Here is a 23241-nt window from a genome sequence, read left to right on the forward strand (position 1 = left end):
GGCATGTGAAGATAGCTTGTCACTAGGCTTTATGGTAAGTGTGACGTGCATGAATAGTGAATACCAAACTACTTTTAGTTTTGTTGCTTTTGCTCCTGTGAAGAAATTAGAAATGTGGTGGGAGAGATGCTGCTTATTCTTTGCTTAGAGCCTTGGGCAATGGCCTATTGGATGGACTGGTGGAGAGACGTTCCAAAATTAATAAATGAATTGCAACCCGACAAACGAGGATTTATGGGTTTGTGCCATTTTTCACAGTTTTCGGGTTAGCAGCGGAGTTCACGTGGTGTACTGGACCAATCAGTATCCTGATAACAAAGGCAAGTGTTAAAACCCATGGGATATAGAATGACGTGGTGTTGTCTGATTGGCCCAGTACCGATGTCAAATAGGTCAGGTTTGATTAGGTTCACCTCAACCAGAACGCATTGCATACTGGCATGGGATATCAAACCCCAACCCCGATCCAAGTTCTATCTGCTTATCGGAATACATTAATTCACCCAGCCGCACGTTGGGAACATCTCTTGTACTCTACTATTTTATATCACCGACATTTGTATATATGTGTCTGTGTGAACTACCTGGCCATGTATTGTGGTAAGCAAAATCGGTACTTGATCCAACCCACCTCATAAAATATACATATGTATACTCAACAAATCTACTCTGCCATGGATCTGCCTCAATTAGAGCCTGACCTGAAACCCAATTAAGGCAAATCCAACCCTACTAAATTGTATTGGATCAATGCAGGTTTATAGCCAATGTTTAGAAAACTGGATTAGACCTTGCAGTCAGATTGATCGAACCATTAGGCTTGTGACCGATCCTTCTTGATCAGTTTCATCATAACTCAAAACATGAATATTATTAAATCTATTATGACTATTGTTTGTGTTTTTAATAAATATTTTTTTAAATTCTTAACCTTTTTAATTCAAATTTATTTTAAATAGATAGATGAAAATTAGGGTAGAGCATAAATAAGAATTAAATATAATTTATGAGAGAAAATCTACTAAATTAAAAATAGTTTAGAAAACAATGGGGAATAAAATTTCCACTTAGATAGGGTGAAAGGAATTGAGAGACTCAACAAGAGAGTATGGATGAAGTAAGAGAGCGTTCAAAGAAAAACGAGCAGCGGGGAATGTGAGAAGGGGACCATCTCTCTCTCTCTCTCTCTCTCTCTCTCTTTCTGCTGACGCCCCACATCAGCCACAAATGCTTAGTGAGCGATTGAGTGATTGCAGGTCATGTATACATTTTTTACCAACGTAGTGTAATCAATGATTCACAGCTTGTACAGCAGATATATATTCTCAACGCACGGTGGGTGTTATGTGTGCAGTTTCCTCAATAATTTAACGTGTGGGAGATATTCTAAATGTACAACTAGAAGCTATGTGTGTGCAGAGTTCACAATCGTTGGTTTACATCATTCAACCTCCATAACTTCCAAATTGTAAAACAGACCGAAATTTTCTTTGAAAGTCCTGACTGATAGGGGTATTGGATTCTCCTGAAAATATGAAAGCATGGACATCTGGGGCTTGATCTTTCGGACCAACAATACAGTTCCAACATACCTCCCTCTAATTGGACCACTGGTCACTCAATCTATGGGGAGATGCTCTCGTTTTCCTTTGACAAACAAACAAATAAACTTTCATGTAGATACATAGAATCTAAATATACAAAGATGTGACTCCATCATCCTTAGGAATGGTAGCTTTTTCTTTAAGCTGTGGAACGATAGCTTAGAATATTGGTAGCGAGATTTCTGGAGCAAGAACCTTATCAAATGAAATTCAATCACGTCTTCCTATAAATACTCTTGCCTTCTTGCAGCTTGGAACTCCAAGCAAGCATATTCGAACTCCCATTTCATATTTTTATCTGTTGGGTGCTTTCTTCTACTACATGTGGCCTATTTCGGACAGCCTTATGGCCCTCCACCTTGCTTTCCTCCTCCATCTTACTGTCTTCCTTCACCACCCCCACCACCCTGTTACTCTTCTCCTCCGCCTTCTCCTCCACCTTCTTGTCCTACGACATATGGTCAACCTCTACCACCTTATGGACCTTATTCACCTAACGGGTACAAGAAAATCGGTCTAAAGCCGGCGGTCAACCGCCGGCTTTGATCTAAGGTGGCGGCCTTCAGTCTGCCCCTTGAAACTCTGCCGGCTTAGGTCAAGACCGCCGGCTTAGATGCAAAAGACCGCCGCCTTAAGTACCCGGTTCAAATTACTCTAAAAGCGGTGGTCACACCGAGCCGCCGGCTTTGCATTAATAAAGCGGCGGTTTAAACCGCCGCCTTAGATTTCTACCAAACTCACTCATGTTCTTAGGTGGCAGTCTAGACCACTGGCTTAGATCTGTTTAGACCGCCACCTTAGGTCCGTCTAAATGTTGTTTCGGTTTTTAGGCGGCAGTCAGTACCACCGGCTTTGTCTTTTTTTTTTATTATTTATATCAATTTGATTTCTATATTTTTTAGTACCTATTTAATATAGATCTCATGGCACATAATACATAAAAATCAATTTAAATAAAAAAATTAATTAAATTATTTATTATTATAATATCCAAAACAATTTGCTTAAATACAATATCCAATTGACATATAAAACGGTACAACGCATTTAGAAAAAAAAATCTTCTTGAATAATGTACCGCATCTTCATATTTAACTCTAGCACCCACAACTGCAACAATAGTAGAGCCACCCTTCTCTGTTATCAAGTCTTCTTTACCACTTTCTTCCAACCTAACAACTTGAGCAAATCTCTTGGTCATCTATTTTATGAAGTCACTAGATAGTGAGACTGGATTTCGGTGCTCATTACTGGGTGATCCTCGTAAAAATCAAAATCATCCAGGATGGACACATCAATTTCATAATTCTTGAAAATGTTCAACATTTCAATTCCTTATTCCAATTTGACTTGCAAAAAATACTAGTATTAGATAGGAAAAGAAACTAAGGTTGACACGAAAACCCACATGGGCACTACATCAGAAGGAAACAAATAAAACACAACCAACGGCATATCATGCATACATAATAAAATGGGCCAAGGAACCTACAAGATATAATTTAGCTCCACCCCTGGTATTCAGTCCCTGCTACTGCTAACCTATCTTTATTCTTATTATTCTTTTCAGAAGTTAACCTCTATTTGAAATTCTGCGTGCATTATATGATATAATAAACCCAACCCAAGTCAAGTAGGATTTAAGTTGAACAATTCATAGTAATCTTCATGTCAGATTAGGTTAAGACTGAATGTTCAGTACACATGGACTTGCTACTGTTAGCTCCACCAAACCCAAACCTGCCCAAGTTGCACTCTTTATAGACTCCAAAAGAGAAAGACAAGCTTACCCCCTTTTGTAGTTTGTCCTCCACAACGGTTGCACCTACAAGAATTAAATTTTTTTCCATCTTATCTGATACCTGTTCAAGCATCACCTCTCTACCACTACCTACATTAGTCTTTGCCTTGAGAAATTCACTGTTCCAATTAGAATACCCAGCCACTTCTAGCTTTCTATATGCAAGTGCCAAAGTCCGCAAACCTGCTTCTCCATATTCACTCAGATGCCTACTTTTCTCCTCCAAATATGTTCTTCCATTTTTGGCTAACCGGTCAAAAATTATGCTGCATGATCCAAGCAAGAAAACATACAGTGAGTATTTGAAGATGAAATTAATGTAGCTTTAGGAGAACACAACCAAAATGGATGGCTTGACCTATTAGAAAACTTGAAGATCTCTTGGGAAAAACACATTCTACAAACAAAAGATAGCATATAAATCAGACCTGTCTGCACCTTAGCACAGAAGAAGAATCTCTCCATTTTCATCCTGAACAATAACAGACATCCACTTCCACTTGCTACTAAACTCCAACAGATTTAGAATTTTGAACTCCCTGAAAATGTTCCAACAAATAGGTGGATTAGATGCCATGAATCAAAACAATGAAGAATTGAAGACCCTAAAATATGTTTGTATTCTAACCTTTCAATCAGGTGCTTAGAAGAAGGATATCTTTCTTGAATGAAAACACTTGTCTGAGTCCGTTTAGAGAATTCAAAACCAAACTCTCTAGCTGCAACAAGAAAAGCTCCCTCATCTAGTGATTCAGCCTCATAGTTGAAGCTGCCAGTTTCCTCATTTAGCTCAAGAATTGTTGTGTGGCGAAGTGCCAGTATCTGAAAGAACAACAATATGGTGTCTGAATTGGGTTCTTTCAACCAATTCCCATCCGTGCAACTATTTCAGCTTCACTAGAACCCATACCAAAGACAACACCAGCAATGGAACACTTGAGGAAGTCCATTTGATTGCATGTTAAAGTGCCTGTCTTATCAGAAGGAATAGTGTCAACCTGGCCGAGCTCCTCATTCAGATTTGATGTACGAGCTTCAGCAGGATTGCTCGTCTCCTCATCATACATGTTTATGTCTTGGTTAATGAACATTGCTTGCAAGACCTTCACTACTTCGATTGAGACATAGAATGATATGGGTATTAGATAGCCATAGAGGATAAGAGTAGTGACCAGATGGAAAGTACCTGACAACATAGGCTTTGATGGATTATACAAATTTGTAGTATCTTCTAGTTGCAAGTACCACCAGTCTGACATCCCAAACTTTGTCTTCACAGAAAATCCTATCGAGCCGATCAGCAATATCAGAACAAGAAGGGTACAAAGGATGTATATTATTTTATCCATTTTACCTATTTAACTCCAGACATGTCACGTATCTACCACACTTTTTTTTTTGACATGTTTCTTCTGCTCAACACTCTAATTCCATACCAGATTGGGTTTAAAACCAAACTACAAAAAAGCTTGTAATATCCATATAGAAAAGCAAAAGTTAGATGCATTATTTATTTATTTATCCTCTTCTCAAACAAACAAAAGTGCATGATCAAACAACTTAGTCCAACTTAATAAAGCCTTAATCCAACTATATTAAATCTGCTAAAATGGGTTTGGTTGGCCTCAATTAACCCAACTAGAAGGTAAGAAAGCAGAATTGCCACCAGGCTTCAACATCAAAGCAAATCCTTTACAGAGGCGGAGAAGATCATCCATGCCATTGAATTGTAAACCTCTATGGGTTCATTGTTAGGTAGAGCTGATCAGTCCAATAACCAGTGGCTGGTATCTGACATTTCTTGAACTCCAATCTCTTTACCCCCTCTATGAGATTCAGGCTACAAATTTCAATAAAACAGATACTACATTCAGAAAACTAATAATTAAGACAAGAGTCCCTTGCTATTGTGCTTAAAAGAAGATTGTGTTTGGTGTTTTTACTCCTTTTATAAGATTTAAGCTATGAATTGCAATAAGCAAGTGACTGGTCCAGCAAATTAATGATCAAGATCAGGGTTCCTTGCTTATGTGCTTCAAACAAAATTATGATAGTGAAAATCCATTATATGTACTCTACATGTAAGTAGTTTCTTCCCTTCTTTTCTACATAAAGGTATAGAACAGTGCTGAAAAGCCTCAGATCAATCATTTTTAGTCAAAAATTGTTTCAATTTTTAGGTCAAACCCACTATTTAAAGGGTTGAGTAGAGAGAAGAAAAGGCAATACTGAAAATTTGCAGTGGCATTCAAAGAGCATGAGAAATAAATCCTATGTCAGTTGGGAATCTAGATGAAATTGTTCTTCCTCCTACTGAAGGATTGATGTCGAGGCTGCAGCTGAAGCTTTGCCAAGAAATTTGTGGAATGCAATCTAAACTTTGCTTCATGCACTATACTCATTGATGACCAAACCAAAGTGACTATTATGAGACTGAGGGAATCAGGAAAATAGTTGGGTATCAACAAAACGGGCTTTAGAATTTGGGTTGAATTGCAGAGTGCCATCTAAACAATCACCATTTACCAAACTCGGCCATGATGCAAATATATGCATACAGAAAGAAAGAAAGAAAGAAAGGAACACAGGGCATATAGTCCATAAGAGGAAAATCCATAAAACAAAAAAGAAATCAGGAAAAAAGCATAACTGCATGAGGCACCAGATGTCAACCACAGTATAGATAATGCATTCAAGTTTTGCAATAAGTGATTCTAGCATACTTCACAGGTATAACAGTTCAGTATATCTCATAGTAAGTAATTAATGAATTTTTACCACAAAATGGTTTTGTAGAAACAAACAAGTCTTCCTAACCTCAGAATTATTTGTGTATTTATGTGAAACATAGATTCATGAAAGCATCATGCAACAGAACCTAAAAAAGAGGTTCACATTTCACCATTTTTTCAGTTCTGTATAAATCTAAATCCATGAATTTTGCCAAAGGAGATTTCAGAACTTATAAACATCAAAAAAATATATTTTCTATTGTGAAGAAAAGTCTTCTTAAAGAAAAATCAAGTGATGGAAATAAAAGTCTTCTATTGTGAAGAAACCCAACCCACCCAAAACAAAACTCCAACTTCTAAATCTCTACCAATCTCTAATTGCTTCATATCTCCAATTCCTACTAAACATCTTTCACCCGCAAAATCAAGTGATGGAAATAAAATCCAAAAAAGAAAAAGAAAAGGCAAGAAAACAAATATAACATCAACAAATTAAGAAAAAACAATGTATAATGAACTAAAGAAATTAAAGAAAAACTCAACCATCAAATAATTACAATTAGTACCCTAATTTTCTAAAACCCAGGGAGACACACCAAGGATTCCCAATCACAAAATAAAGTTATCAAAACATAGCAACAGCCATATTATTAAAAACAGTCTAACTTGTAAATCATGCCCACCATACTAGCATTTAACAAAAGGAGAAATGAAGTATTATCATGTTAGATAGCAGACCACAAGTGTGCCCAAAAAATTCTTTTGATAGTGATATTGGGTTCCTCATATCCCACAACTGTTATAAATATCATAAAAGGATTACTTAGACTAAAATTGATAATATTTATAAGATAAGACTATGATAATATGACCAAAATCCTTAATAACAAGACATATATTTGTACCCTTAGAGAAGGTGAACCGTCATCATCAGATGCAACAACAAGCTGAGTTGCAATATCAGGATTCCATTGTAAAACAGAGCTTCGCCTTCTATTTGAATCTGACAAACTGTCAGAAACAGAAAAGCCATGTCTAAATATACAATTCACCATGTAGATTCATTACCAGAAAAGTGCCACACCACTAAAAATAGTAGAAAAACATTCACTCTCAGATAAGCAATGTGCAAATTCTAAATAGGTTTCTAAAATATTCTAGAAAATAAATATATATTCATTATCCACCTATCGTCCCATTATGTCAAGTGGATGCAAGTATATGTTGAACCTTGTCATTCCATGATAAGAAAGAAACATCACTTTGAGCACCAGAACCAACACCCTGAAAAGGTTTTCACAGATTAAATGCTACAAATATCTTAAAGAAATAGGATTGCATAGTCAAAGCTCAAGTCAATTAAACATAGCCTTATCCCAATTCCTAACTATTGGGATCAGCCACATGAGTCATGTTTCAAGTTTCAAAGTCCTGTTTCAAGTCTTATGAAATTCACCTCTGCAGTTTGGACTGGATAATACAGAAGAAAGATTCTCTTTCTCTGGTATAGGTTTAGGGTTTTCCAACATCAACTATCTCTTTTACAAATAGGTTTCTGGCAAGAATGTAGAAGTGTTGGAGGGCGAGGAAGAGTGAGATTTTGAGGTTGGGAATGATGTTCGATTGAAGCTGCAGGTGGAGAGACTTGGCATTTCCCCAACACCGTGCTAGACTAGATGGCAGCCATGAGAGGTAGAGCTATAGCTAGCTATTGTGATTATTTTTCTACTTTAAAGATGGAAAATGGAGAGAATGACAGAGGAGGAAGAAAACTATTAAAAGAAGGGTTATAACGTTACCTTCTCTTGCTCGAACGAACAGGCTGGTGCTTGATACTTTTTAACTATCTTTTAAAGCAAATAGTTTATCAGCTTGTGTAGAAAAATACTATCTTTTAAGTAAATAGTTTATTTTCAAAATAGAAGGAAATCCTAAACTGTTCATTCATGCGTTAGTTTGATGTTTGTTAATTACTTTTTACTTCTTCTATGGACATTATTTTTGGAGAATATATAGTTACAGTATGAGAATGTAGTAGAATTAATCCTTAACCAATATGTTTCGATTCTTTTGATATAAAGAAAAATATATAATTAAGAATTTCTTACAATGGGTCAATCAGGTTGCTTGGCAACTGTTCCTTGTTCAAGAGTGGCCAAAAGTAAACCAGAATTTTACACTCAGCCGTTTTTGCACTTCCAAGCATTTACACCATGCAAATGAAATTTGTACTGAAACGAAACGAAGCCTAAGAAAATCCTACAAAGGATACAATCATGGAAAAAGGAGTTACCTTGACAGGGTTGTATTCTGGAAATAAAATGACTGGGAATAATTACTTGAAACCAATATAAATTCTACTTTTGGACTATTTTTTATTTGTTGAACAATAATGGAGAAATAGCTTAACCAGTAAGTGCCCGTCACTATACTAAGTAAAGCCAAAAAGAAGCTTTAAAGACGTAAACTCAAAAGCTGGTTATTGATGAATATTTTTGAGTAGTTTTTTATATGCAAAACAGCTTGCCCTAACCTGAATTTAGAGGAGAGCTAATGAGTAGGTTCTATCTACAGACAAATGGAATCAATGACCTTGAATTGACCCTACTCAATCTGCTATGAGTTAGGGTTTGGTTGGAATTTGAAGCTTTGGAATTGAATTATCCTTGAAATAAATTTCAAAATATTTTGATTTGAAATCAATACTCATGGCTACCTGGACTATGGTCTCACTTAAGTGATTTAATCATTTCTTTTCAATTTAATATTTGAATGTGCATATATAATATTTGAATATGCATATTTAAAATCTATTATTATTGTTGTTGTTATTGTTGTTGTTGAAAATCAAGCATAACATTTTAAAGAATAGGTTCCATACTTTTTTTGGAGGGTGGAGAGTGTTAAAAGAAAAAACTGGTTCCACAGCCACAGGCACATCTTGGAACTGACCCCAGAACTGTCAAGGCTATAACCAACCTTAGAACCAATATTCACAAGATAGTTCAGATAATACCTTCAAACTAAACCGAACCAACCTATGCTAAACAAACCCCTTCATTAGATTACAATCCATAAAAAATGAGATGCCCCTTACTAATTTCAAACCATTAATGGGTGGACCATCAGCCAAAACGGGTTTTAGGCTCCTTGATTTTTGTTTTACTTCATCCAACCTAGCTATCTCAAATTAAGGGTGCAATTTGGACAGGCCCAACCCGAACCCAATCAAATCCAACCAAAGTCTTTGCGCATGTTGGCTTTTTGAGTTTTTAGGTTGTGGGTTGGACCTAAGTCAAAAAACTCAGGTTTAACTTAAGCTTTAGGTTAGATATGGGTAGAGGCCTCAATTAGCCCAAACCCAAGCCAACCCATTTCGGGCTCAATCTAACCTAAACCTGCCTGAACAAATATATACAAATGTATTATATTTATATAATAAATGTCTTTTTTCTAATTACATACAAATGTATTACAGTATAAAATATGTATTCATACATTGCAAATGAAATTTGTACACATTTTTCAATCAATTTTAGTTTTACAGTTGGGCATAAAACCCAATTAAAGATGACTATATGAAAATATATACATAACTTCTATGAAACCTGACTAACCTGTCCGAGTCCGGCCCAACCCAATCCAAGCCTAACCCAGTTTGGGTCATGTTGGGTTAAGCTTGAGTTGAGCCTGAGTTTATAAACCTCGGCTTGACCTTGGGTTGGACCAGCCCTATGCCGGAGATTTGCACCTTGAGGCTTGGGCCTAGGTTGACCTTGGTGAGAAATGTATATGTTACATTAGTTATAAAATCACCATTTTATTTTATATTGATCAATTTAAAACATTTTAGGTAAAAACATTAATATATAATAGAGTTGGATGTTGTTATTGTTCACTCATATGATTTTAACCACATTACCTTGGGGCCTATAAAATTCAACCACACCACAAACACCCCTTAAGCACTCCTAACCAACAGACAACAAGTGACTCACAATTTGCAAACTACCAACATGAATATATAATCATGTGTTGCAAGAAAACCTAGAAATGGGAAAAGGTGTATTCCAATCTTAAAATGAAAAGAAAAAATAAATCAACGGTCAGGATATTGGCCAGATTTGCTACAAAGATTGGGAGGATAGGTTCTTCCCATTAAAGGATCAATGTGTAGCAATGACTGCAGTGTATGTGGATTCTATAGCTTAATACATCTTTTATTCAAATGAGCAGTTTCGGGTGGATTTTGTTTTCCTGGGCTAAAGCTACTTACCTAATCTCTTCTTTGGGAGGGAATCTTACTGTGTGGTTGAAGAGAACATAGTTGAAATCCAAGTAATCCTGGTGGGACCCAATTCTGCAACAAACCTCCCTAAGCTGGCCCACCTTTTATCAGATCCTCTACAACTCTGCCAAATATATATGCAAATCGATGGGACTAATCTAAGGATTTTAGCCCATTGATCAAGCGTATTGGTCATTGGATATGAAGATTGGTTAGGAGTGAAACGTTTACTTTTGATGCATTTGACACAAATATGATCATTACCCTTAGTTGGTGATTTTACATGCTCTGTTCGCTGCAAATGCTTGAACTTCTTTTGAAGAATTTGCTTGGCAGACGTAAAATTTTCTCCGAAAGTATCAACCTCTTCTTCTATAAAGGGGGCTACTATGCTTTTGGTTCCTCACCTGCAAACCTCTCTCTCTCTCTCTCTCTCTCTCTCTCTCCATGACCACTGCTAAGGAGACTTTGCTTCTCACAGCCCTTTGCTTCCTCCTTGTAATTCAGGTAGGTCATTCTTTTCGTTTCGATGCTTCAATATTCTTTAGTCATGGTCTCACCGGTCGAGTTCCGATATGGTTTGACCGGAATAGTGGTTAAATCTGGGTTTGGTATTGTGTTTATAGGATTAGTGGTTAAGGTTGTGTTTGGTATATTGCTATTTCTATTTGAAACATTATGTGTTGATAAATACAAATTGTTAAAAAATATGCGTTGCTACATCATTTAACAGTGCAGTTAGAAACAACAATTTGTTTTGGTTAATTTCAAACGTTTCAGGTAGATACATCAATGGTATCAAACACAACCCAAATAGGACCCAAACTCTTTACTAGATGACTAGTTTGCCCTAGATATTTCATAATATGACTATTTTATTCACTAATACCCTTATTGACTTTGCTTTTTTTTTTTCTTTTCCTGTTTGGTTTTTTGATAAATTCAGTTGCATATTTACGGCGGACTGGGGATTACATATGAAGAGAACGGCATAGGTAAGAACATAATGGAATTGGAGACAACCATGATCCATCAGTAGTCCAATTATAGTCTGGGTACAGACCGAACTCACACTGACTGGCCCAGCCCATAAAATTTGCTGAATATTCTTTGTACATGATATATATGTAATGGGCCGGCTGGTCAAAGCAGTCCTCAGGCTAGTGAGCCCATAACCAGAAGGCCTAATTGACAAGGATAACGACGTAGTAAAATCAATCCAAGCTAGTTAAAAGGGAACTCAACTGAATGAGCTGACCAGGATGGCCAAACATCCCAACATGATAGGTCCATCTAAGTAAACCGGTTCTTCCAGTCTTGACCTATAGACAGGATCTAGCCGTCTATGCTCATCTGGACGGATGGATCCATCTTGCGGCCTGGTTTATAAGTATCCGGTCTGACCCATGATTCAAACCGTGGGGATCCATCTAACAAGGATGCTGCATTCATGAATTTACAGACTGTTCATCCGCATGTGACTACCGATGCAGCAAGGCGTCAAGGCATAAGATGTGCATTAGGGCGTGCAACACATGCTGCGAGAGATGCAACTGTGTCCCACCAGGAACGTCAGGGAACTGTGATGTGTGCCCCTGCTATGCCAACATGACTACTCATGGTGGTAGACACAAATGCCCCTAAACTTCCCTGCTGCAAAATGGATCCATTATTAGAATAAAAATCGGGGGAAAAACTCTTTTTTTTCGTAATTATTCAAGTTTATGTTAGAAATAAATGACAATATATATAATAAATTGAAAACTAAATGGATAATAATGGAGGGTAATTTGGTAATTATAGACACCCATATTTTGTATTTACCATGAATTTGTCATATTGCCAAATAGACAGTGTTTCTCATCCTTTGAGTCCCTAGCTATGATCCTTACCATGGTCCATGGACGGTTTTGATTTGCAGTAATAAAATAGAATGTCTTTTAGTTAAATGGACCATGCCACTATAAGTGCAACAAATTTGAAGCGAGATATCAAATCTGGCACGCAGTAATGCAATAGAATGTTTCTGTCTTGTGGGTGCAATTTTTCAACACTAGCTCCATTTATTTGTTTGTACTAGTACAAATAGCATGAGAATGAAAGTTCTGGTCCAACTTTGCTTTGGGTTTTGTTTCAGGCTTTATTTCACTACTTTTCTTTTCTCTGATGCTTTATTTTACTCCATCTCCACTGTAAACATACAAAATAAGGTAGAGGCTAGAATAAAAATAAATCAGAATCTGCGTTCATGCTTTTGCACGCAAATGAAATTGCACTGCAAATGAGCCGGGGCTGAGTTTCCAATTTATGTACATGTCTCACAAATTAATAAGCAATATTGTTGTGGAATCTGAACTGGAACAAATTGAAGTATACCAAGTTATGTAAACCAAAGCAAATTTGGATGGATGGTCTAAATTTATGCCCCAACCTACTTTCAAACTTTGAATGAAATTCAAGTTATTTTCTTCTCTCTGGATGGTGGATTTTTATTTTATTCCTCCGTATTATTTTCATTGGAAGACTTAGTTCCAATGCATAGATCAGCATTTAATTGGAGAGAAATATTGATGATATAAATGACTTACCATTACAATTGGGGGCCCTAGTTTTAACCTTAGGCTTAACGCCTAAATCGACAAAGTGACACTTAGATGTCCCCAATTGGCTCCTCTACACCTAATCCTGCAATTTAGGCAGGATTTAGCCTGAATCCATTCTTAAAGTTAGATTTGGTTGGATCGATTGAAATTCGAGTCAGGGTTGAAAAGTATGAGTCCGATTTTATTTTGTGTATGTTTATATGTATATGGTAATCTATTTATGTCTTTGCGAGATGTAGGATCTCTCTCTCACACACTTTTTCACTCATAGTCATCTTTATCTACTTAATGACTATGTGATTTGAAAATAAATAAAAATAGTTATTGGTTTCTGTCATTCTCTCTCTCTCTACCTATCATTCTCCCTCAATCTCTCTCATTCTCTTTCTCGGTCGATTTCTCCTTTTCCCTTAATTTCTATCGTTCTCCCTCAGTTTCTCTCCCTCTCCCTCTAGGGGTGCTCACAGCTCGGTTAATCAAATCTTGGGGTAATTTTCTGGACAGAACCGATAGGTTCAGTTTTTACATTCAACCAAACCGAAATTGAACCAGTACAACCGGTTAACCGGTCAACCGATTAACCACAATTTGGTTTATTGGATTTTTATGCCCTTAAAATTAAAAAAAAAAAGAAAAAACACGACAATTGGGATCTCTAGTGTCGCCGAGATGCATTAGCCTCTAACTTGTAGGACGAGCCTCCAATGTTGCAGATCGCCAGTGTCGGAGGCCATCAATAAATCGGTCAGAGGGCGAAGCACCAAAGGCCAGAACCAAAGAGAGTCCGAGAGGCAAGAGAGAGAGAGAGAGAGAGACTAAGAGGCAAGAGAGAGAGCTCAGAGAGAGATTGAGAGGCGAGAGAGAGAGTGAGAGAGTTTTGAGAGACTGAGAGGCGAGAGAGAGAATTCAAAGAGAGACTGAGAGGTGAGAGAGAGAGTTCAAAGAGAGACTGAGAGGTGAGAGAGAGAGTTCAAAGAGAGACTGAGAGGTGAGAGAGAGAGAGTTCAAATAGACTGAAAGGCGAGAGAGAAATAGTTTAGAGAGAGAGAGAGAGGGAGTATGAGAGAGTGAGAGTATGAGAGAGTGAGAGTCCGAGAGAGAGGGAAAGAAAAAGAAAGCTAGAAAGGCCTACGTAGTGGCCAACGGGTGTCAGTCTGTCAGACGACTCAGATTGGCAGCTAGTGGGTGCTAGACTAGCAAACCTGTCTCAGCTCTCAATTTGATAGTCTGAACACTCTTAGATTGTCGAACATTTTTTATTTGATTTTAAAAAAATAAAAATATAATATTAATATATAGTATTATATAAAAATATATATTGGTTGGTACGATTAACCGCTGGTTTTTTTAAATGGTTAACCAAAACTAGACCAAATCTTTCAGTTTTTTGAAAACATCTAACCGAAACCAAATCGACCGGTTCGGTTAATCGATTTTTCGGTTTAGTTTTGGTCAATTTTTCGGTCAGTTCGGTTTTTTGTTTTTTTTTTTTAATTTTTGCTCACCCCTATCTCCCTCATTCATTTTTTTACTTTCTTATTTTCTTACACACTTATATGGTATCAATGGAATTGTATAAAAGAACATGAGACCAACTTAGTATGATTCAAAATTTATTATACCAAATTGATAAAATTCACAAGAAACTTTTGGCTGTGAACTTTACACCAATTAGAGAATGATAGAGATTGAGGGAGAAGGAGATTTTGACTGAGAGGGAGAATAATGAGAAAAATTGAGGGAGAACAATAGAGAGATGGGTTTTGATTTGGATACAAACCAAAGCAGAGAGAATGGAAGAGATAGAGGGAGCAAGAGATCGAGAGATGACTGTGAGAGTGTGAGAGAAGGGAGGGAGATCGAGAGATAGAGGGAATGGGAGAGAAACTGAAAACCTATTTTTGATATAGGTTTTCTGGTGTGTCAAACATGAAATAAGAATCCCATGTTGGCAACAATCACATAAGCCTCTGATGACATGGCAGAGGTTTATATAATTTGAAATGTAGAGCCGGTTTTTAGAGTTTGGTTGGTTTTTAGACCAACCTGCAACCTAATTTTAAATGTACAACCAACTTTGACTATAATTTTCCCTTTAAATTATATATTTCATTTATATTATATAAAATATTTTTTACTTATCACACTTAATTTTTGTTTGTCTATGGAATCGTTTTACTCAAACCACTAACCCACCATCTAAAAATAAAAATTGTTTGATTTCTAGGTTGACATTAAATTTTGTATTACATTTCCATCATTGATAGAATTGTTTCTTATGTATAAAACTTCTTTTTTTGTTCAATATAATGAATGTACAATATTAGAGATGTTTCCAATATTTTATTTTTTATAAATATATAACATTAGATATGTGCCCAAAATTTTCTCTTATATATTTTTTAAAATTTTTGTGATTCTTTGTATTTTCTATTATTAAAAATTTTATTATTTGACTATGACATCATTTAATTTCCAGGTAGATTTAGAAATTGGCTTTCCATTTTCGTCATTAATAAAAATACTTTTTACATTTCATAGTTATTTATTTTAATTTTTTATTATTTAATTATGGCATTATTTATTAATCCATTTGACCTCAAATGGTCAAATTGCTTGCCCACCACTGGGAGGGAAGAAAATGGTTTTTTTTTTTCAAATTACTTTTCAAAATACTTATTTTTATACCATTGAAATTAATATTGTGGATTTAATTAAAAGAATTTAAGGATGAGAAATAATATTTTAAATATAGGATTTAATGAGAGAAAATAGGAAAATATTTTATTTCCGATTGGTTTTAAATTTTACATTCCATTTTCATCACAAATAAAAACATTTCTTATTTAACATACTTATTATTGTTTAATATGTATGTTAAAAATGTTTTCATTTTTTTAATTTATATTTTTATATTTTATCTATTTTTTAATTTTATTATTTAATCGTGGCAACATGGATTAACCCATTTGACCCAAAATGATTTAATTTCTTACCACCACTTAGATGAAAACACTATTTTTGCTAGGTAGATTTTAAAGGTATAAGCTTTTATGTTATTGGAATTATTAATTTATTAAGTATGGATTTAATTAGTAGAACTTAATGATGAGAAGAAATAAAAATAACTTAAATATATGATTCAATGAACATGAATGCAAGTTACTAACTTAAATGTTGGATTTAATGAGAGAGGATTGAATGCATTAAATATCTTTAAATTACCTCTTTTTAACTCATTTAATATCAAGAACCAATTACCCCTATTTGCCCTCATTTTTTATCATTAAATTTAAATATAGAGGGGTAAATATTGTCCTTAAATATAGAGGCCATTCATACTTTTCAAAGTAGTATAGATTTCTATTATGATTTTTTTCCTACCATTTTTTACTTTTTCAAACACCGTTGTAATGGCCATCATCCTATTTAAACACATGTGGATTATCCTTAAGGAATCATCGATCATTATCTTAACTTCCCAGTTTCCTTCAACAGGATAGCCAACCCCTGTGATCCGTGCTCTGTCACTATAGCTCGGGGGAATGCGGCCCTCTCAGCTTGCCAGCGAGAGGAGGTTCACAACATTTTGGTATCAGAGCAGATTGGACCTCTTCGGACGGCAATGGAAGATGTTGATGAAAGGTTGAGCAGTGTTGATAAGAGATAGAATGAGATGCATCATACCCTGAATGAAATACTTGAGAGGCTGAATCAATTATCTCCTACAATTGGAGGGAGAGAAGAAAACAGTCGACGACCATACCATGCTGGGACCATCTCTCAGGGAGCAGGAGGACAGGCGTCCCATGGGGCCTTGTGGGGTTACAGAGAATAGTGAAACTGGATCTTCTGAATTTTAATTGAAGAGACCTCAACGGCTGGCTACTGTTGATCTGTCAATACTTGGAGTTGAACGAAATTCCTAAAGAATATTGGATCGCAGTCTCTAGTCTTGGATTTGAAGGAGGTGTCGTTGAGTGGTACGGGTGGTTCAAGGACTACTACCCTTACCCAACCTGGAAGGAGCTGGTGGAGACTTTGGATGAGAGGTTCAATGAGCCCTAGATGCTAACCATGCAAGTAAGTTTGCCAAACTCACCCAAACAACTACAGTTTGGGAATATCAGGAAGAATTCCAGAGGACCTGTAGTAGAGTGAAAGGGTTAACCGAGGAGTTTTTGGTGGGATGCTATACTGCCGGTTTGAAACCTAAGATCAGGGTAGGGGTTGAAAAGCTTGAACCCACTTCCCTAGCCCGGGCCTTTCGGTCGGCCTCGCTTGAAGAAGAAGAGTTTAACATAAGGAAGAAGGTGATGCGGTAGGAGTTTTAGAGACCTAGGCCTCAACCGACAGGCTAACCAGTAAACAAACCACTACCGAAGATTCGCCATTTGACACGCACCCAGGCTAGAGAATGATGAGAGAAAGGGCTATGTTATTATTTTGATGATAAGTTTGTTCTCGGACATCGTTGCAAGGCACCGAAGCTGTACCTCTTTGATACGACCTTGGAGGAAGAAGATGAAGGGAATGTCGAAGAAACTAAGGAAGAAGATGACCCCAACCCATGTGGGTTCAGGGTTTGGTAAACCAACAACCGGTATCCATATTGATTGAATGATACGGGATCAACCCATAACTTCCTAGATCCCCGGGTAGTGGAACGAGTTGGGGTATCGATATCTACGAAAACCCAATTCAATGTGATGGTGGCAAATGGAGAATATCTTCAGGGACCTGGCAAGTGTAAACAGGTACCTATCCGAACTTGTGTTTCTACCTTGATGGCTGATTTTTATTTATTGGCGTTATAGGGGTATGATGCTGTCCTTGGAACCCATTGGCTGCGAACACTTGGACCCATTACATGGGATTTCACAGCTATGACTCTCTACTATACAGATAAGGATGGTAATCACACTCTCACCAGTCAACAACCCAAGCCTCCAAGCATCACAGAAGGGGAAGGTGTAGCCATGACACTACAAAAAGCAGGCCAGGTGTTTGTTCTAAGATTCAGACCCCTATCCCTAGAAATTGAAGTCCTAGCAGAAAACCCGGAAGTGCAGAAGGTGTTCGATGAGTTCCAGGATGTGTTCAGGGAACCTATGAGGCTTCCTCCAATCCAAACCTTCGACCACAATATTCCCCTTCTTCCAGGAACCAAACCGGTGAACGAGAGACTCTACAGGTATCCCTCGTACAGAAAAATGAGATTGAGAAGATAGTAGCAGAGATGCTGAGGTCCAGAATCATCAAGCATAGCACTAGTCCCTTCTCATCACAGATGCTCATTGTTAAAAAAAAGAGATGGAAGCTGGATGATGTGCGTGGATTACAGGTCTCTAAACGAAGCCACGGTAAAAGACAAGTTTCTGATCCTAGTTGTAGACACCCCATTTTTGCGCCCCTTAGCTTTTTTATAGCATTTTGAGCTTCAAGCATGTTTCAGCTAACCAACCTTGTAGTCGACTTGGGGGTATTTTTAGAATTTTACAAAAGTTGGGGCCTCAAGGATCCAAAACCATATGTACATAGACCCCAAAAATCCGAATCCAATGACACCAATATCACCCAAATCCGACACTGTTTACCTCTTCATTTTTAGACCCAAAGCCGGAACCGATTCCGATCATTCGATCGGAGTCATTTTGACCCTAAACCACATTTCACACCAAATCAGAAATCCAAAACTATAGGTACATAGATCCTGAAAATCAAAATCCAACGACACCAAGATCACCCAAATCCAACATCATTTACCCCCATCATCCTAAGACCTGAAGCCAGAATCGATTATGATTGTTTGATTGGAGTCATTTTGATCATAATCCTCATTTCACATCAAATCCAAAATCCGAACCATAGGTATGTAGAGCCTAAAAATTCGAATCGAACGACACCAAGATCACCCAAGTTTGGCACCATTTACCCCATCAACCTAAGACCCGATGTCGGAACTGATTCTTATCGTCCGGTCAGAGTCATTTTAATCCTAATCCTCATTCTATATAAAATTCAAAATCCGAGACCATAGGTACGTAGATCCCAAAAATCCGAATCCAACGACACCAAGATCACTCGAATCCAACACCGCTTACCCCTTCATCTCAAGACCTGAAACCGGAATCGGTTCTGATTGTCCAATCGGGATCATCTCTGATCCTAAATCCTAACCCCCATAAAATCTGAAATCCAAACTTATAGATGGATAGATCTCGAAATTCTGAGTCCAACAATTTCAAGATCGTCCAATTTCGACACCGTTAGCCCCTCTATCTTGAGACCCAAAGCTAGACTCGATCCGGGCCCTCCATTTAGAATCTTCTTCACAATAACTTCGAACCTAGGGCATTCCACGACCCAAACTTCCCCTCAGCCTCTAGATCCATTTTAAAAATCTAAGATTTGACCAGCTATAGTTTCCAATTAATCAAGCCAATCACCTAAACTTGAAATGTCCAATTTAAATAAATTGGTGAAATCTTTCACTCTTTGTCTTGATTGATTGAGAGAATCTCTCACAAAGCTGTCTTGACAGCCCATTCTCTCAATCAATTTCCCTCCAAAAATCATTTAAGCATCAGCCATTGATCTTCTTTATCTCCCATCTCAGTCCTCTATTTCCCTCTCAAAAAATCTATAAATACCACCCCTTTCTCACATCCTATACACACAAGAAAGGCTAGAGATCCCACACTCACTAGTATAGAGAATACTTCCTTCACGTCCCAAGCAGCTCCAGCCTTCATCCACTCACGTCCAAGACCTTCCCCACTCACTCTATAACATCCCTTGATCTCCCGATACCGGTATTACAATCATAGAATCCCTAGGTTATCATTTGAAGCATCAAGCATTCCTGAAGTGATGACGAAGCAGCAAAAAAGTTCCCATCATCTAGCACGTTCTCCACCACTTGGGCCACATTCCATCACAGTAAATGACTCCAGATCTTTTGAGGATTGAACCAAAGAGTTAATTTCTTCTATGCAATAAACTGAAGAAATGAACTAAAGTGGTTATGGGGTCCAAAGCTTGCTGAAATGGACCATGAAGAATTCAATCACGATGTACACCCATAAGCGGCATATCTGAGGTTTGTTTTTGTCTTCATTTAATAAATTTCTGAACCAAAGAGTTAGTCCCGGATGTTTGGATTCAGTCGTTTGCCACTTGGAAGTAGTAGTATAGGATAGGATCAATTTCTTATTGAAATCATCATGTTTTTAGCATCATTAAATATGTCACCCCCTCTCATTTTAGTTTAGCAATCATTTGGCACTTAATAATCTAATTTCATCTTTTTAGCATTTTGAAAGTCAGAACTGTCCTTTTTTTTTGTCTCTTTGGTCAATCGACCACCCATTTATATGAGTCTTCTAATTCTATTATCCATACATGTTTCCTTTGACATTTATTTTTTTCTTTTCTTTTTTTTTTTTTTTTGAAATTCTGTAGGCTTTCGTATTCACATTTCAGCCATCCAAGATATCTAACTTCTAAATAATTGCATTAGTAGATTGCATCCCCATTAGTAAATTCTTCTTTTGCATTTGTTATTAGCTAGTTTCACCGTCAATCGTTTAATTCGCTAGCTCTGCATAGCTTCCTTAATCACTTAGTGTCATTCTTCAATCTAATTTCAATGAAATACCATTCTTTCCAACATAATACATCTTTTCTTATTTCGACTTGTAATAATAATGGTTTGTTTCAATCAGAACCCCTTCAAATTAGCTAGTTGTTTGCGTAAATTTATAGCTTCTTTTTGGTAAATTCCATTTTTCTCACGTCTTGATAAATTTATGTGTGGGTGTTAATTAAAATTTCAAGTCCAAAATTATGAATAATCCTTGGAATATTGGTGAAGTAGAAGCCGGTTCAATCAGGCATGTGTGGGGTGCCTACCACCTTCCCACCGTACCTTGGTACCCGTACCCTAAGAATCTCATCCCTATTGGGAAACGAGTGACCAAGAAAACAAAATGTTTTTTTTTGAAAAATCTCAGGTTTTCCTAAATTCCCAATTCCAAAAATCTAGGTGGTGACTCCAATATCCATACCCAAATCCATCCCTCCCTCCGAATCGGGTAGCCACACTAGTCATTGAAGAACTACTCAACGAGCTTCATGGAGCTCAGGATTTTTCCAATTAGACTTGTGCTTGGGATACCACCAGATCCGCATTAGAACAGTGGATATACCCAAGGCAACTTTTAGGACACATGAGGGCCACTATGAGTTCCTTGTGATGCGGTTTTTCTCGGTTAGATTTGTGCTCAAGATGCGGTTTTTTTGACGACATATTGATATATCGGAAATGCAAGGTGTATCGGAAAGACAATTTTAAGAGACGTATCGGGATATGCTTTGGATATGTATGAATACGGACAAAAAATTAAGATACACATAAATATGGTAGAAAATTCAAATAAATCCTAAAAATATATTACTAACTATATTTACAAATTTTATATGATTGTAAATAAGTGATTTAAATGTAAAAAACTATAATTTAATGGTTTATATTAAGTATGACATATTGGGAGACAACTAGTAACTGTTTAAAAATGATGGAATAACTAAAATGTAAAATAAACAAAAAAACAAAAATGTTATTGTCAATTTTCAAAAACCAACAATAATTAATCTTAATATTTATTAGTATATAAATTTTAATAATTAATTCTAGCATTTATTATTAAACACTTATCATTCATTAAGAAAAGTGAAAATTTATTTAAAATAAAAAATACATATAATCATAGCAAACAAATATGTGTGGCTAGTTGACGAACTTGTCTTTGTTAAAATCAAGTCACTAAGGTTCAAATCTTGCTATTGCTAAAATTTGAAAATTTCACACTAACAAAATGAATTTAATGAGAGGGGATCATTAATTAAAAGAATTAATGAGAGAATTTGAATTAGACGCTAAAATTCAAATTTAAATTTATATTTGCCTTGGAATAATTGACTAATTAATAAACGAAAAATTAGACTTAAATAAATAACATTAATGAGAGATTTGTTATTAAATATGGATTAACAAAATGAATTATACCTATCAAACTGTTTCGGGCCCCTGTAGGCCGATACGGCTTTGCGATATTTTGAACCTTCCAAGTAGCTGCCGTGGAACAAGATCTCAAGGAACGAGATTAGATCCTAGCCAGTTTAAAAGAACACCTGCAATCAGCCCAGCACCGGATGAAGCAATAAACAGACAACAAAAGAACCGAGCGAACTTTTGAAGTTGGGGACTGGGTCTTCCTCCGTCTACAACCTTACCGCCATAGCTCCATCGCCACAAGGAAATCACAAAAATTATCAGTCAGATACTATGGGCCATTTCAAATCTCTACCAAGTTGGATCAAGTTGCCTACAAACTGGCTCTTCCAGAAGGGTGTCGCTTGCATCCAGTATTCCATGTATCTTGGCTAAAAAGGAAACTGGGTACCGGAGCTATCCACTGTCCTAGCATACCACCTCTCCAGACTGACGGATCTCTCCACCCAACTCCTAAGGTTGTTCTCGATAGACAAATGATCAAACGCAACAACCAGACACAGACTGAACTAGTAATTCAGTGGGAAGGAGTTCCAGTTTCAGATGCCACCTGGGAGACCTGGGCCAATCTCAAAATTCCCTAGCTTCAGCCTTGAGGACAAGGCTAATCCTAAGGGGACGGGAATGTTGAGGATCGAACCAGATGGGGGGTCACCATCGCATCTTTTCGTTATGATTTCTGTTATGATTTTCATCCTGCTGTTTTTTTACTTTTTCAGACACCGTTGTAATGGCCATCGACCTATTTAAACACCTGCGAGGGATTACCCTTGAGGAATCATCGATCATTATCTTAATTTCCCGGTTTCCTTCTATAAGATAGCCAGCCCCTTGTGAGCCGTGCTCTGTCACCATAGCTCGGTGTAACGCTGCCTTCTCAGCTCTCCAGCGAGAGGAGGTTCGTAGCAATTTATTGGACCAAAAGGTCGATCTTGTACAATAGGAACAAGAGATTGAAACATATCTAAAGACAGACCCGGGGGAAAAACATCCACCCATTCATCTTTTTTACATTCTCGGCTTGCAAGGAAGTGAGCCACTGTGTTCTGGGATCTGTGAACACAGTCAAAAAAAAAAAAAAATAGAGGAACAACCATCCAACTCCTGTCTGATATCGTCATTGGAGGTTGATCTGAA

At 36.9% G+C, this 23241-nt stretch overlaps 1 protein-coding gene and 1 pseudogene across 2 annotated transcripts; one reads left to right on the plus strand and one right to left on the minus strand.

Moving 5' to 3' along the window:
* Positions 1-3257: 3257 nt before the first annotated feature.
* Positions 3258-4892, minus strand: LOC148852505 (putative phospholipid-transporting ATPase 4 pseudogene; annotated as a pseudogene). The gene is made up of 3 exons (XR_016099956.1): positions 4034-4892; positions 3834-3944; positions 3258-3671 (listed from the first exon to the last, which is right to left on the minus strand). The product of XR_016099956.1 is annotated as a putative phospholipid-transporting ATPase 4 pseudogene (transcript).
* Positions 4893-10777: 5885 nt separating this feature from the next.
* Positions 10778-12288, plus strand: LOC148852506 (cypmaclein-like). The gene is made up of 3 exons (XM_088947164.1): positions 10778-10932; positions 11372-11420; positions 11888-12288. The coding sequence occupies exons 1-3, from the start codon at positions 10873-10875 to the stop codon at positions 12067-12069; spliced, it is 291 nt and encodes a 96-aa protein (XP_088803290.1). The 5' UTR covers positions 10778-10872; the 3' UTR covers positions 12070-12288.
* The last annotated feature ends 10953 nt before the right edge of the window (positions 12289-23241 follow it).

The sequence above is a fragment of the Nelumbo lutea genome, chromosome 5, assembly GCF_056320005.1.
Source record: "Nelumbo lutea isolate HS-2025 chromosome 5, American lotus-T2T, whole genome shotgun sequence".
NCBI classification, from domain to species: Eukaryota; Viridiplantae; Streptophyta; class Magnoliopsida; order Proteales; family Nelumbonaceae; genus Nelumbo; species Nelumbo lutea.